General features: G+C 38.6%; 4 protein-coding genes across 4 annotated transcripts in view; 2 read left to right on the top strand and 2 right to left on the bottom strand.

The window, feature by feature from the left end:
• Positions 1-1,307, top strand: part of CBG15689 — a gene marked incomplete at both ends in the record, with an annotated part of 3,141 nt that extends 1,834 nt beyond the window's left edge. Inside the window, 2 exons of the mRNA XM_045243362.1 lie at positions 933-1,099; positions 1,237-1,307. Of these exons, the coding sequence (XP_045095766.1) occupies positions 933-1,099; positions 1,237-1,307 (238 nt within the window). The remainder of the gene's footprint in view (positions 1-932; positions 1,100-1,236) is intronic.
• Positions 1,308-2,161: 854 nt separating this feature from the next.
• Positions 2,162-6,833, bottom strand: Cbr-phf-15 (the record flags this gene model as incomplete). The annotated part of the gene is made up of 12 exons (XM_045243361.1): positions 2,162-2,252; positions 2,674-3,403; positions 3,589-3,863; positions 4,016-4,266; positions 4,677-5,282; positions 5,372-5,624; positions 6,196-6,310; positions 6,368-6,429; positions 6,475-6,523; positions 6,571-6,636; positions 6,698-6,748; positions 6,800-6,833. The coding sequence occupies 12 exons, from the start codon at positions 6,831-6,833 to the stop codon at positions 2,162-2,164; spliced, it is 2,583 nt and encodes an 860-aa protein (XP_045095765.1).
• A 1,299-nt stretch (positions 6,834-8,132) lies between these two features.
• On the top strand, positions 8,133-9,305 carry CBG15687 (the record flags this gene model as incomplete). The annotated part of the gene is made up of 2 exons (XM_002640759.2): positions 8,133-8,456; positions 8,664-9,305. 2 exons carry the CDS (start codon positions 8,133-8,135, stop codon positions 9,303-9,305), a joined length of 966 nt encoding a protein of 321 aa, XP_002640805.2.
• Positions 9,306-9,779: 474 nt separating this feature from the next.
• Cbr-ral-1 lies at positions 9,780-11,233 on the bottom strand (the record flags this gene model as incomplete). Its single annotated transcript, XM_002640758.1, has 6 exons — positions 9,780-9,911; positions 10,253-10,430; positions 10,608-10,694; positions 10,854-10,975; positions 11,069-11,134; positions 11,177-11,233. The coding sequence occupies 6 exons, from the start codon at positions 11,231-11,233 to the stop codon at positions 9,780-9,782; spliced, it is 642 nt and encodes a 213-aa protein (XP_002640804.1).
• Positions 11,234-13,826: the final 2,593 nt, after the last annotated feature.

The raw sequence follows: 13,826 nt of genomic DNA, 5'->3' as shown, positions 1-13,826 counted from the left end.
ATCTAGGTCATGACCGAGCTTCCCGAGCTCCGGATTCGGGCTTCAGGACCCGGCCACCTTCTCCGGAGCCCAGAGCTCCTCTGGAGCTCCCTGGAGCTCAGAAAAGGGAGAACTGATTCTTCCCTCCATTTCCCTCTTCTTTTATAACAATGGTTTCAGAGGTCAATGGGCCATTCAGGGCTTTGGGTTTTTTTACGTCGCTTTTTGGCGTAGAATTTTAATTCTTAAAGGTGGGGGGACATGAAAAAAATAATGTTTTCGAAATTCCGTTCAAAGATGCCCCTCGAGGAGTTGAACTTGTGAGGGCGATGATTGAGGGTGCGGCGCCGCTACCGACTGAACCACGCGGGCAAAGAGAAAGCGCACGCCCGATTGCATACATAAAGGCGAGGACGACAGCTGTACGCAGAGTGACATTAAGCATTGTACACCGTCACGGTAGAATGCATACTCTAGCTACAAGAAAACTACGAAAAATCTCCTGTCCCCCCACCTTTAATTCTTTAAAAATAATTCATCACGTTCTCTTTGACCCTAATTATCTCGTTTCATGTTACAGCTATCAAAAAGTGGTCACCTGATAAAATGTTGCTGATATTCTGATAAATGTTTTCTCAGTCGACCACTTTTTGATATCTTTCACAGAAACCGAGATAAACTGGCTTAAAGCTAGGAGGTCGGCAGCTGATCGTGTAGCTCAGCCGGCAAAGCACAGACGTGTTAACTTTGAGCTCCTATATTTCAGTTCTTGTAAGAGATATGAAAAGGTAGCCAACTGATAAAATGTTACTGACAACTTGATAAACATTTCATCAGTTGACAATTTTTTGATATCTTTCACAGAAACCGAGCTACATTGACTAAGAGTTGAAAGTTAAGGGTGCCATTCTATTAGAGTCTCTTTTCTCGGATTTTTCACAACTTTTTTGCAGTTTCGAGTGCAAAATCTGCTTCAACGAATATTCTGAAAATCGTCTTCCCCGTTTCCTAATCGGTTGTGATCATACAATTTGCCAGGAATGTGCTCAAAAATGCTTCGATTTAAAACACAAAAAGTACATAACTTGCCCGTTTTGTCAAATGCCTACTGTAATTAAAGGTAATTAACTTTTTTTTTTTAATTAGTTAAAATTTTATTTTTGAGTTTTTGGAGCCAAAAAATCAGCGGAAACCGTTGATTTTGAGCCAATGGCCTAGAAATCCAAAAAATTTTAAAAAGTCATTTTCTTATTTCAGGAAATGTTCTCATTTTGCCAACAAATCTGGCACTTATGGAAGTGATTGATGAGGTCAAGAAGAAGACTTAATTACCCACTAATTAACCCAATTTTCTTAATTAAAAAAAAAATTTTTGCATTTTTTTTTTCAAAATTTAAAAAAAGGAAACATTTTTTCAAGAAAAATATAAATACATGTAAAAAGGACAGGGGAATCAACGGATCAGGTTTTTGCAATTATTTGGAAAGTTCTAGGAAAAGGAAAAAAAGAGAATCGAACAGAAATAAACGAGAAAACAGGGGGAAAATCGAATTTCGGGGAACTTTTAGACTGGAAAATGAAAATTTTAGCCGAAAAATGCTTCAAAATGCGAATTTTTGGGGTCTAAATTTTACATTTTTAGTCTTAAAATGCAAATTTTCGAATTAGAACCTTAATTTTCAATTAAAAAATAAAAATCAAATTTTAAGGCCTAAAAAATTGAATTTCAACGTTTTGAGCCTGAAAAATGGCATTTTTTAAGCCCAAAATCGCCAAAAGTCTCCAAAAAAAAAGATGAAAAATGCGATTAAAGCTCAGCAGATAATAAAGATACAGTAGTAGAACGAGAGAGACAGTGAGAAAAGAGAGAGGGGGAAAAGAAAAAAAAGAAAAGAGTGAGAGATTAGTAGAGTAGAGGGAAGAGAGAGATTCATTTGACAACTTTTAAAAGTTTCTTTTCGGTGGGAATTTGAATTCAGGGGTTATTTTAAAGATGGGGTTGGGGGTGGTTAAGGGTACAAACTTCATGAAAAAAGTTGATTTTAAGAAGATTTTTCAGCTCAAAATCCTATAGTTGCAATTCAGATTTTTTTTGGTACAGAGAACAAACAAAGCGGTGGGGGAAAGAGAGAGAGAGAGAGAGAGAGAGAGAGAGAGAGAGAGAGAAGAGACGCAGAGCGATTCAATGAAAACGCGAAGACGTCGATGGTCCGGATGCCGGAGAGGCTAAGAAGTCCTGATTTTTAGAAGACGTTGAACGACGATGGTGGGATCTGAAATGTTCAATTTTGGAAAAAAAAATCCAGAATCTCAAAGTCCAAGAAATCTGTAAATCAGAATTTTCAGAATGCCAGGATTCCAATAATTCGGAATTCCAGAATTTTAGGATGTCAAAAACCTGAAATCCAGGAATTCAAAAGTTTCAGAAGTCGTGGAGTTACAACTATAGATTTCTTAAATTTCGGAAATCTAGAATTCAAAAATCCAGAATTCCTAGAATTCCAAAATTCCTGAATTCCAGGATTCCCAGGATTCAGATTTCCAGAATTCCAAAATCTGAAATTTTTAGAATGCGAGATTCTCACAATTCCATAATCCCTGAATTCCAGAACTTCCAGAACTTCCAGAATTCCAGAATTCTCAGAATTTCAGGATTCCAAAATTGTATAATTCCTGAAATTTAGAATTCCTCACCCTGAAGACGTCATCGATTTATTATTATTATTATGGTTCTGATCATAATTCCACGGTGTCGTGATTCGATTATGCTTGTGGCGTGTGTTGTGCGGATGGTCCGGTGAGGCAGCAATAGAAGACGTTCCAGAAGACGTTGGACGATTCTGAGCGTCTGACGCAGAAGACGTGGGGCGGAAGGGGGTACCAGACGTTCCTGGGCGAACTGCTTCAGAACTCCTTGGCTTTGACGGTGAGGAATTGTGATTTTGACGACGAAGTGGAGATTTTTCAGGAGACGTCTTCGGAAGCTGTTGCTTCTGAAACCCTCCTGACGTCTTCTGAGTGGCTTTTTGAGCATTTTGATGGTCTCCAGAGGTTCTGGGAGCCTTCTGAGGCCTCTGAACCCCTCCAATTCTCTCCAAAAACGCTTTGAACCTCTCTGGCTCTGCTGCCCGTTTCAATTGGTTCTTAGACATGCTCTCAAAGTCAAACGCCTTCTGAATCTCTTCCAACGATTCCTCCCCAGTCTCAAACATCATCTGAGCAATGCGAATCGTCTCCAACGACGCTTCAGCCAGCTTCACATTCAGCCCCTCTCGTCTCATCACCATCTTGCTCAGCATTATGTCACGTTTCATGGCATTAGCGGCCCTCTTTAGGTGGATGTGACGTAGTTCGTTGACCATTAGGACCGCCGGCCGAAAAAACGGATGATTCTCTTGGTGCTCAGCGCCACGTAATCCAGATCCTGAAATTTGAAATTTGAAGGATATTTTTTTCTGATTTAAAATATTGATTTTTAGTCAATTTCAGGTCGTCAGATCAATTTTTATCAGAATCTGATAATTTTCAAAATTTTCAAAAAAAATTTAAAAATCACATAAGGGTCCCCCTTTGGTTCTTTACGCAATTTTTTTTCAAAAATATCCTTACCACTTGTCTCAGGACCTGACGACGTCGTCGCTGTCGATGTGGATGGACCTGAAGGATCAGAAGACGTCGAGGGCTTCAGGGCCATTCCAACGGTTCCAATCGAGATGCTCGCTCGATTCTGTTGAGTCTCCATCGCCCGTCGTGCCACGTCTTCTATAGTTGTGGGTACCGGAATCAAGTCTGAGAGGTTTCTGATGAGCGGGCCACCGGCGTCCAGACGTTTCTGCTTCCAGTACTCGAAGGCGTCAGCAATCAGGAATTCAGGGAGGCTCGTGCTGCAAAAATATGGACTAAAATGGTTGAAAATAGCGTTTTCGAATTTTTAGGACATAAAAAATTCAAATTTTGGCTCCAGAAGGTCAAATTCAGGGTTCAGAATAGCTCAAACCCACCCTAAAATCACTGAAAATCGGCTCAAAAAACGTACCTGATGGAAACATCCACATAGTTAACGAATCCATAGAAGAAGCTCTCCAACTTGGCCAACCATGGATTACGGTACTCCAGCCACTCGTCCTCAATTGCCAATCGACGATTGTTCTCTGGTTCCGAGTGACGGTGACATTTATGGATATAATCCATTCCTGAGTGGTCGAGTTTCTGGAAAAAAAGAATTTTCATAGAAAATTCCCGAAAAAGGTGAAAATATGCGAAATTCTCTTCACAATTCACTTCAAACTGCTCGAAAACCCCAAAGAACCTCTTTTCCCTCCAAAATTCACCCATTTTAAGCCAGAAAACACTATTGTTACCAGTGGCCGAGTTTTCGAATTTTCTAGGCCACCACACCTCGGCCACTTGTTTTAGGGGGTTTTTTGAACCAAAAACTGTATTTTTAGCGTTTTAATATTTTAAAAAAAACCGATGTCTTTACAAAAATTGTTCAAACATAATACAGCGAAAAAAACTTGAAAATCAACCAATGACCTAGAAATTTCAAAAGTTCGGCCATCTCGAACTTTGCGCCTATTTTCAGCGATTCCAGGGGCTTCTTGAGGGTTTTTTTGAACAGTTTGAGCGATTTCAGACGCTTTTAAAATCAAATTTTCACTGAAAATTCAATTTTAAACCGCTTTTTCAAGACTCACCTCCTTAACGACAACCTGACATCCTGCTCTCAACGCACAACACACATGGAACGTCATTTCACACTCCTCATCACTACATTTGACACAGACGCCCTGTTTGGTGTCACACACACAGCACTTCTCCCTGTACTGATGCTCCTCGACCTTCTCCACAAATTTAATGGGTGCCCGGTCCTCTGCATCCTCGAATTCAATCTGTTTAACGAACAGAGCACACGAGTGATGTGCCCAGAGCTTTTTATCCGCCGAATGGGTCATTGAGCCCCCTAGAGCCGGGCAAAATATGCATTTTGGAGCCGGTCCTTGTCTCGAAAATCGACATTTCAAACATTTCCATCCTCCCGTTGGAACTGTCTTAACGCCCCCGCACGTCTCATGGACACAAATGTTACAACTATCACAATAGATCATTTCCTCTGATCCATCTGTGTCGACGTCTCGACAAACGTCACATTCGTCGTCGTCGCGTGGAGAGGAGACGCAGACATGCAGAGAGTTCAGAAGTTGCTTGTGGATTGCAGTGTACGTTTGGGTCTCCAGAATTTCCATGATTTTGGAGAACACTGTGGTGGGGAGGTAGGTCTTGCCATTTGATTGTTTTCGGGCCTGGAAAATATGAAAATTGTGAAAAATTGGCCTCAAATCAATCTTCCAATTTTTCGAGGTGATTTTCAGCCATTTTCCCCCTATTTTACCTTATTCAATCTCTCCAACCACTTCAAATCGTGCGCCGTCACTTCATAATGCACTTTTTCTTCTTCTTCTCCCTCCAAAAGCTCGAATCTCTCCTCATCAAAATACTCTGCTCGATCAGAACAAGCGATTCGTTTCACCGGATGTCGATAGTCGTCTTTTGGCTTCAAAACGAAGCCGTCATCCATAACAACCGCACGTGGCAGAGTAGTCTCGCATGGGATCGGCACTCCACGACTGTATTCTGTACGCCATCTGGAGGAAAATATCAAGTTTTCAGTGTTTTGATAGCTTTTCGTCGAAATTTTGAGCTCAAAAACCCCTCAAAGTCGCTGAAAACAACCAAAAATTCGAGGTCGCCGAGTTCTTTTTTTAATTTCTAGGTCACCGATAGTTTTTCCTCTTATTTCACCATTTTTTCGAAGATTTTTCAGAGATTTTCCAATATTTTCAGGCAAAATTCGTTTATTTTCAGTGTGTCACAGACAATTTTAGAAATTTAATGTTTTCGAAAAAAAATTTTTTTAGAAATTTCGAATTTCTAGATGATTTTTTTTTCAAAAAGAAAGATTCATGATCCATTAAAATCTTTTAAATCAATATTTTGATGTTAAAGTCCTCGAAAATGCCCAAAAAATGACAGTTTTTCCCAAAAAAAAACAGCTGGCCGAGGTGGGGTGGCCTAGAAATTTCTAAAACTCGGCCACCGGTAGCAATAGCGATTTTCAGCTCAAAATTTGTCATTTTCGGCTGAAAAAGAGGTTTTTAGGGGTTTTCAAGCATTTAGAACTAGAATTTGGCATTTTCCAAGCTTTTTATCACTTACTTATCACCGATATAAGCGAATGGAAGACAATCAGCCAGCTCTGTGTCACTATCAGCGTCCATATCATATCTGCTGGCCATCTGGGTGAATGGTATTGTGGAAGTAGACGTATCGTCTGAAATTTTCAGATTTTAGGTTTAATGAAAATTTTTGAGTTTTAAAAGGGAATTACATCTTGGCTCTTGCTTCTCTTTCTTCTTTTTAGGCTTGACCGGTGCGGATGATGTGGAAGGGCTGGAAATTCGAAAATTCTGGATTTTTAGAGGGTTTTTGACTTACACATCGTCGTTATCCGATTCAGGAGGTGGCGCTGGCCGTTTGGAAGTTTCTGGAATTTTTTTAAAACAAATAATTGCAAAAATTCAAAAAACTCACTGTGTTTTACATCGGATTTCCGCCGATCTATTGGTTTTTGAACTGTTGGGAAGGTTTCATAACCATCTGGAAATTTTGAATTTTCAAAATTTCTAAATATTTCAATGTATTTTTAAAAATTCCTCACTTCTTCTGGGTCTCTTCTCTGACGGAGGTCTCCGAATGATCCCTGGCGATCCTGAAAAAAAAGAAAATGATTTTTTTTGTCAAAACTTGAAATTTCACTTACCAAAACTCGGACCCTCCGATGAGCCGGGAGTCATTTCGGTGCCCTTCTGAAAGTGTTAAAAATTATTCAAAATCAATTTAAATTCAATATTGTTCAAGATTCAACACAAAAGTTTCGAAATCCCCGGCCATGTGACCATTTTTTCGCATTTTTGCACAAAAAAACAACAATTTTCGAGATGGAGGAGTTTTGGGGAATTTCTAGGCCAGCTGGACTTCGGCCATCGGAGGAAATTCAAATTTTGAAAATCAACATTACGGGAATCGAAGAGAATTCAACGAGCGATTTATAATGTTTCTAGGAGGAAATTTAGTATAAAATTCATTTATTCAGAGTAAACTTGTTGAAAATCGGTGTGAAATGCTAAAATTGGAGATTTTGGTAGAGGGTATCGTCTACAAAAGGGAAAAATCAACAGATTTATCAATTGAAACCTAATTAATGAATTATTTTTTGAAGGTTTCTGCAACTGTTTGGGTTTTAGACTATATAAAATCAATTTCTCTCAACTAGGTGCCAACAAAAACACCTCAAATGTCTGCCGTCTCTTCACCCAGTGCGACCGCGACGCAACCGCGCCGCTTTCGAAAGCACTCAAACGGCAGGCAATACGTGGGAGAGCCACGTTTCTATGGTGATTCTGCATGTTAATCTGTCGTCTTTCCACCCAAATTTTCGATAATTGTAGTTTTCTGACTCTCTTTTTTTGAATTTTCAGAGTTCTAAAGAGATTCTTGTGGGAAAATAGTGAAAATTTTGAAGGTTTTCGGGGAAAAATTGCTTCAGCAACTCTAACCATTTTCTTCTTTTCGAAAATTGTTCAAATTAATTCTAGAGATCATTCGAGCTCAAAAATCGAATTTTCAATGGCAAATTCTTTGTAAAATTGCATTGTTTGTCAAAATTTGTGTTTCTAAAATTTTTCAGCAAATTTTGAAGATTTTTTCCAGTTCATAGCTTTTCGCTGGCTGCTCGAATGCTTTCCAACACGAAAAATTCACTGAAAATCCAATTTTCCAGCGAAAAATTCCTCAAAAACCAATTTTATACTAAAACTCATTATTTCGTCATTTTCAGTTTTCTTTCAGGTTTAAAAGCCAGAAATTTCGCTTTTTAGGTTCGAAAGCCAGCAAAACCACCCTTTTCCTCTCAAAACTTGATTTTTCCGATTTTTCCCGAATTTTTTAAATTTTTGCTAATAAAAAATTCCAGTTAACAACCTATTTCTCCCTCAAATTTTGCATAAATAATTCAATTTTTCGCCTGATACTCAATTTTCCGTTTTTTCTCAATAAATCGTATTTTTCTCAAAATTCAAACCAATTTTTTCCAGATGGCCGATCACGAGAACGGCGAACAGAAGCCAGACGGAATTGGACCTCCATCACAACAGCAACATCCAGACAACAATAATATGTCATCCGCGCCACAGGCACACCAGCCACCACCACTAGTCCAACAGCAACAACCACCTCCACAACATCATCAGCAAGACCATCATCCTCAGGAGCATAAACAGCAGCAGCAACAGCGCGACGATGTTTGCCGAGATTTTCTCAAAAACATTTGCAATCGCGGCTCGCGCTGTAAATTTTATCATCCATCCGAGGCACCGCCAGCCAGCGATCACGATTACAATTTCTGCATAGACTATCAGGTGCGTAGCTTGGGATATGCTTAAAAAATGCTTTTTAATGTCTGAAGTCTAGGAGAACAGCTAAATTTTTAGGTTTCTAGGCGTTCCAAAACCCAAAATAGTTAACAACCTGGAAAAAACCGATTTCTGACATTTTCAACCCGAAAAATTGAATTCTGACCCTTAAAAATTGCTCAGAACCCCGTCTAACCCGCTTTTTTCTTTTAGAACCGAGGCTGCCAGCGCGACAATTGTCGATTCGTGCACGCGCCACGCGACGAGGTGGAGAGATACAAGAACACGCGCGAACTGACGCTTATCCTGGCGCGAGCCATCGCCGCCGTCGGCCACGGCGACACTATCGGCGGCATTCCGATTTGCAAAGAGTTCCAAACGGGCCGATGCGCTCGCGGCGTCAATCGCTGTCGTTATTGGCACGTGAATGTGGATTTGGAGAGGGATCGCCGTTCGCGAGGACTTCCACCGACCAACGAGTTCGGAGGACCTAGTGGAGGAGGTGGAGGTGGAAGTGGAGGATCTGGAGGACGATTCCCACCACCACCAATAATGGGAGGATTCGGAGGTGGTGGGGGTGGAGGTCGTCGTCGTCCCTACGATGACTACGATAACGATCAAGCCAAACGAGGAAGATATGCACCGGATGATCGTCTGATGGAGTTGGAAAAGAGGAATGCGGAGCTATCGAAAGAAGTGGATTCTCTCCGACGGGAACTTCAGAGGGAGCACGATAGATACGAGGATCTTTATGCCCTATTCCGTCAGCAAAGTGGTGGAGCACCGGCGCCACCCAAGGCTCCGCCAGTCGGCGATTACTATGGAACCCCATGGGGACAAAAGCCGGGATGGTGATCTGATTTCTGTTTGTGATAATAACATTTCCATTGATTTCCTTTTATCTGTCTTTTCTTCCAAAGATTCCATTCGTTTTTAATTCTGCTCTCTTGTAATTATTATTATTCTTCCATTTTTCTCGTAATGGAAATAATTCCTGTACCGCTTCTCCCCCGCTATTGTCTTTAAATTATCTTTAATTATTTCCCTGGTTTTAAACGGTCCTAAAATGAAAACACACAAATCTCGAAGAAATTAAAATTTATGTAGGAGGCGGCGACTTATTTAGTTTATTTGTTGGGAGAGTACCCGGCATGGCAGATAGATAGGGGTTAGAATATGTGAGAAAAATAGAGAAGCTAGATAGAGAAAAAAAAAGAAAATTGCACAGAAAGAAAAAAAATAGAAATTAGTGAGAAAAATAATTTTTGAAAAATCGCTTCAAAAAAGTCGAAAATAAGAGAAAAAGGGAAATTTCTAAAATTGGGAAATTTAAAGAATAGTACAATGTTTCTTGATTCCAGACCGCTTCTTTCGGCCAGAGCTCGCCGTCGCGTCCATTCCGATTTGGGTTTGAGCACCGCCCTTTCGGCGTTTCATCTCGCGCATCAAGTCGTAGAATACCTGGAAAATTTGATTTGCTAGAAGAAAAGGAAAAAAATTCTCAAAAACGAGCGAAAAATCAATATTCTAAGACGATTTTGAAGAGAGTTATGAGGGAAAGAGTGATTTTGTTCTGCTAATGTTGAAGTGAGACGCAGAGAAACGAGAGAAGTGGTCTGCTAATTGTTCCGAAGACCACCGAGAGACGCAGACGACGAGAGCGTGGGTCTGCTAGCTATTTAGCAGACCCAAATAATCTTTTTTTCCATCACAACTTTCTTCAAAATAGCGCTAGAAAATTGAAATTAGGCTTATTATGAAGGAAAAAAATGCTTATTCTTCTCAGTAGAGCGGACATTCACCTTATCAACATTCTCTCGTCGTTTCGCCGACGTCTCAACGTAGTGACAACCCCATTGCTCAGCGCGTTGTCGACACAGCTCGGCTGGAACGACGCGTTGATCGCGCATGTCTCCCTTGTTTCCGACCAGGACGATTGGCACCGAGTTGTCCGAATTTTTGACACGGAGGATTTGTTCGCTGCAAAATTTAAATTGGACGGGAATTCAAAATGTTTAAATCCAAAAAAAAATCCTTCAAAAAAATTGAAAATTCCGAGTTTCCGAGCTAGAATTTTATGAGGAAAAGGTCTGGAAAATCTTCAAAATCTCAGAATCAAACAAAAAAATTTCACTAGAGCGAATTTACAACACTTACCGGAACTCATTCGTCGCCTCAAACGACTCCATATCAAGAATCGAGAAGACGCAAATGAATCCTTCGCCGCTACGATAGTAGTTGTCGCTGAAATTTGAATTTTTGGAAAAAAAAACATTTTTTTCGAAAATTTTTTTGAAGAAAAATCTTTCGGAATTTCAATTTTTCAGGAATTTAAAGCTGTTTTTGGTCATTTTTAGCTTTTTTTTCATAAATTTAAATTACCCCTAAGCTTCCAAGGCTTACCGAATAGCCGAATAATCCTCCTGTCCAGCTGTATCCAGAATATCAATCGAGCACTCTTCGCCGTCCAAAACCACCTTTTTACGATAGGAATCCGCTTTCGTTGGCTCGTATTCCTCGACGAACTGCAATTTCAGGAAAAATCATAATTTGAAAAAAAATGTTGAAAAAATTTTTTTCTTGAAAATCTAAAAATTTCAGATTTTCAGATTTCTCACCTCATCATACATAAACTGCAAAGTGAGCGCCGACTTTCCGACACCTCCGGTTCCCACCATGATCACCTGAAATTAAAAAAAAATAAATTTTCAGCTCAAAAATCTCACCTTATGCACAATTTGTTGTTGTGGTGGTAGCGTTCCACTCGCTTTTTTCGATGCCATCGCTGCTGAAATTTTCAAAAATTCAAAAATTTTAGAAAAAAAGTGAAATTTGTAGGTTTTTAAAGGAAAAACATGTGTAAAAAACGAAGTTTATGTATGAAATTCAAGGAAAAATGCGATTTTTATTGAGAATTTATCGAAAATTTGGGTTATGAGTCATAAAAAAGGAATTTTGATAACAAATTTGGCGTTTTTAGCGCCGAAATTCAATAAAATTCCTACCTACAGTAACCCAGAAAGTTGTGCAGTGTGTATACACCAAACCTGACGCGCAATAGCTTAATTAATTTTTTGACTAAATTTAGAGCTATTTTTGCCTTAAAAATTACCTTCTGGATCATAAAAATTGTGTTCCCCACTCGATTTTCTTCCAGTAATAAAATACCAAAATGTTAGAAATTTTAATTTCACCCAATTCCAGGCACTTCGAATAACATGTAGTATTTTATCCATTTTTTAAGGGGATATTACGAAATAATTTACTGGAAGATCCAGAGGGTGTCCAATAGCAACTGGCGAGTATGCTGGAGGCCGAAACGGAGAGAAAAGTGTCTATTCACATGCGGAAATAGGGAGAAAGAGGGAGAGAGAGCTAGAGAGTGTGGGAAAATAAGAGAGCGCCAGACATTTTGACTGTTTTTGGAGCGCTGGAGACGACTCCTCCCTTTACCAATTATGCATAATAATACAAAAGGACGACCAGAGACTGAGAGAGGAGGTGGAATTATTATTATTTGTTTTTCTGTTTTATGACACTCTCTTTTCACATTGGAGCGCAATTTCAAACATTAGTCACTGAATAATAGTAATATATGGGTGTAATCGGGTTAAGTACTAGATTTCAAAGGTTTTTGGTGCTGAAAAATTTTTCTGAACAAAAAAGTGAATTTCAAGAAATTCAAATTTAGAGAAAACTTGCAAAACTTCCATATTTTTCCTGTATTCTAGACTGAATTTACTTTTTTTCAGATCATTTTAGTCTAAAAAATCTGAAATCTTCAAAAAAAAAATCAATTTCTAAACTTTCTTGGAAAATAGTATTTTTTCGAATTTTTCAAAATTTTGAAAAACTCGAAAATCTCATATTTCATAACTTTTTAGGCTGGAATTTACTGGAATTCGCAGTTTTCAGATTTTTGGTCTAGAAAACATGAAAAATTTGAAAAATTACAAATTTTGGAAGTTATAATAGAAAAACGATTCGGGTCTGCTAATTTATTAGTATGCCAAAATTCTCATTTTTTTGACATTTTTTTGTAGGGAAATTTGAAATTGATAGCATTCTTATAAATGTCAAATTGAGCTTTAAAAATCCTATGAAATGAGCCAAATTTCAATCTTCTGGCGCTATTTTGAAGAAAGTTATGAGTGAAAAACAATTTGGGTCTGATAAATATTTAGCAGGCCAACGAGAGATGCAGAGAGGCGATAGCGTTGGTATGCTAGCTATTTAGCAGGCCAACTCTCTCGTCATCTGCGTCTTTCATTGGTCTGCTAGCTATTTAACAGACCCAAATTGTTTTTCACTTGTAACTTCCTTTAAAATAGTGCTGGAAAATCGAAATTTCGCTTGATTTGTATGGAATTTTTCGCTATTTTCAATGATCCAGGTCCTAAGAAATGCGGGTTTTCAGAAAATTGTTTCCAGAAAAGTCTGAAAACTCTCAAAGCATCTTCCAGAAAGATTCCTTCTATACAAAAACTATGTGAATGGAAAAAATAGAAAAAACGGTGACGCGTCATTTCTCGTCATTGAACACAACGAATAGAGGTGGGGAGGAGGCGAGAGAGTACATACCTGGAGAGACGCAGAGTAAAAAAAAATATAGTATAGAATTGGGGATGAGAGACAGAGATAGATAACAAATAGATCGAAAAAAAACGAGAATTTCTTGTTTTTTTTTCCTTTTTTAAGGAGAGAAAAATTATATTAAATTATAGGGAAGGAAGAGGAAAAACTAGAAATCAAATCTAATTAGATTTTTTTTCGAAATTTCTAGCAATGCATTTGCGCTCTGTTGGAATGTCAAAATGGCTCAAAAGTCTACAAAATACTATAAAAATTTGTCTCTTTGAGCGATTTTCGCGAAACGAGAAAGCGAGAGAAATGTATACAGAAGAAGAGCGTAATCCGAAATGTTTGTTTATTTTTGCTCTGTTCACTGCTGCCCGCTAGCCACCATTTCTTCTTTTTTCTCGAAAACCATCAAATTAAAAAAATAGTATGACGAAATTCGGAGACGCAGAGAAAAAAATTGTTGAGGGTGAATCGATGGCAATTTATAAACAAAAACGTGTCATGATGGTAACTAGAAAAGAATACTAAGACTGGAAAACTGAAAAGGGGTTATATACATCAAAATTCAGTGAAAAAATCGTTTATATATATCTCGAAAAAACGCCGAAAAATTTTTCAGATAGCAGCTCTTTTTTAGAAATTCAAATTTAGCTTCAAAAATCCTTCAAAATGAGCCAAATTTCAATTCTCTAGCTATATTTTAAAGAAAGTTATAACAGAAAAACGAAAATAGCTAGCAGACCCATGCTCTCGTTGTCTGCGTCTCACGTAGGCCTGCTACATATTTAGCCGACC

This window comes from Caenorhabditis briggsae, assembly GCF_000004555.2.
Source record: "Caenorhabditis briggsae complete genome, chrIII, whole genome shotgun sequence".
NCBI classification, from domain to species: Eukaryota; Metazoa; Nematoda; class Chromadorea; order Rhabditida; family Rhabditidae; genus Caenorhabditis; species Caenorhabditis briggsae.
Note: the sequence above shows the minus strand (reverse complement) of the source record. Positions and strands in the feature narration are given on the sequence as shown.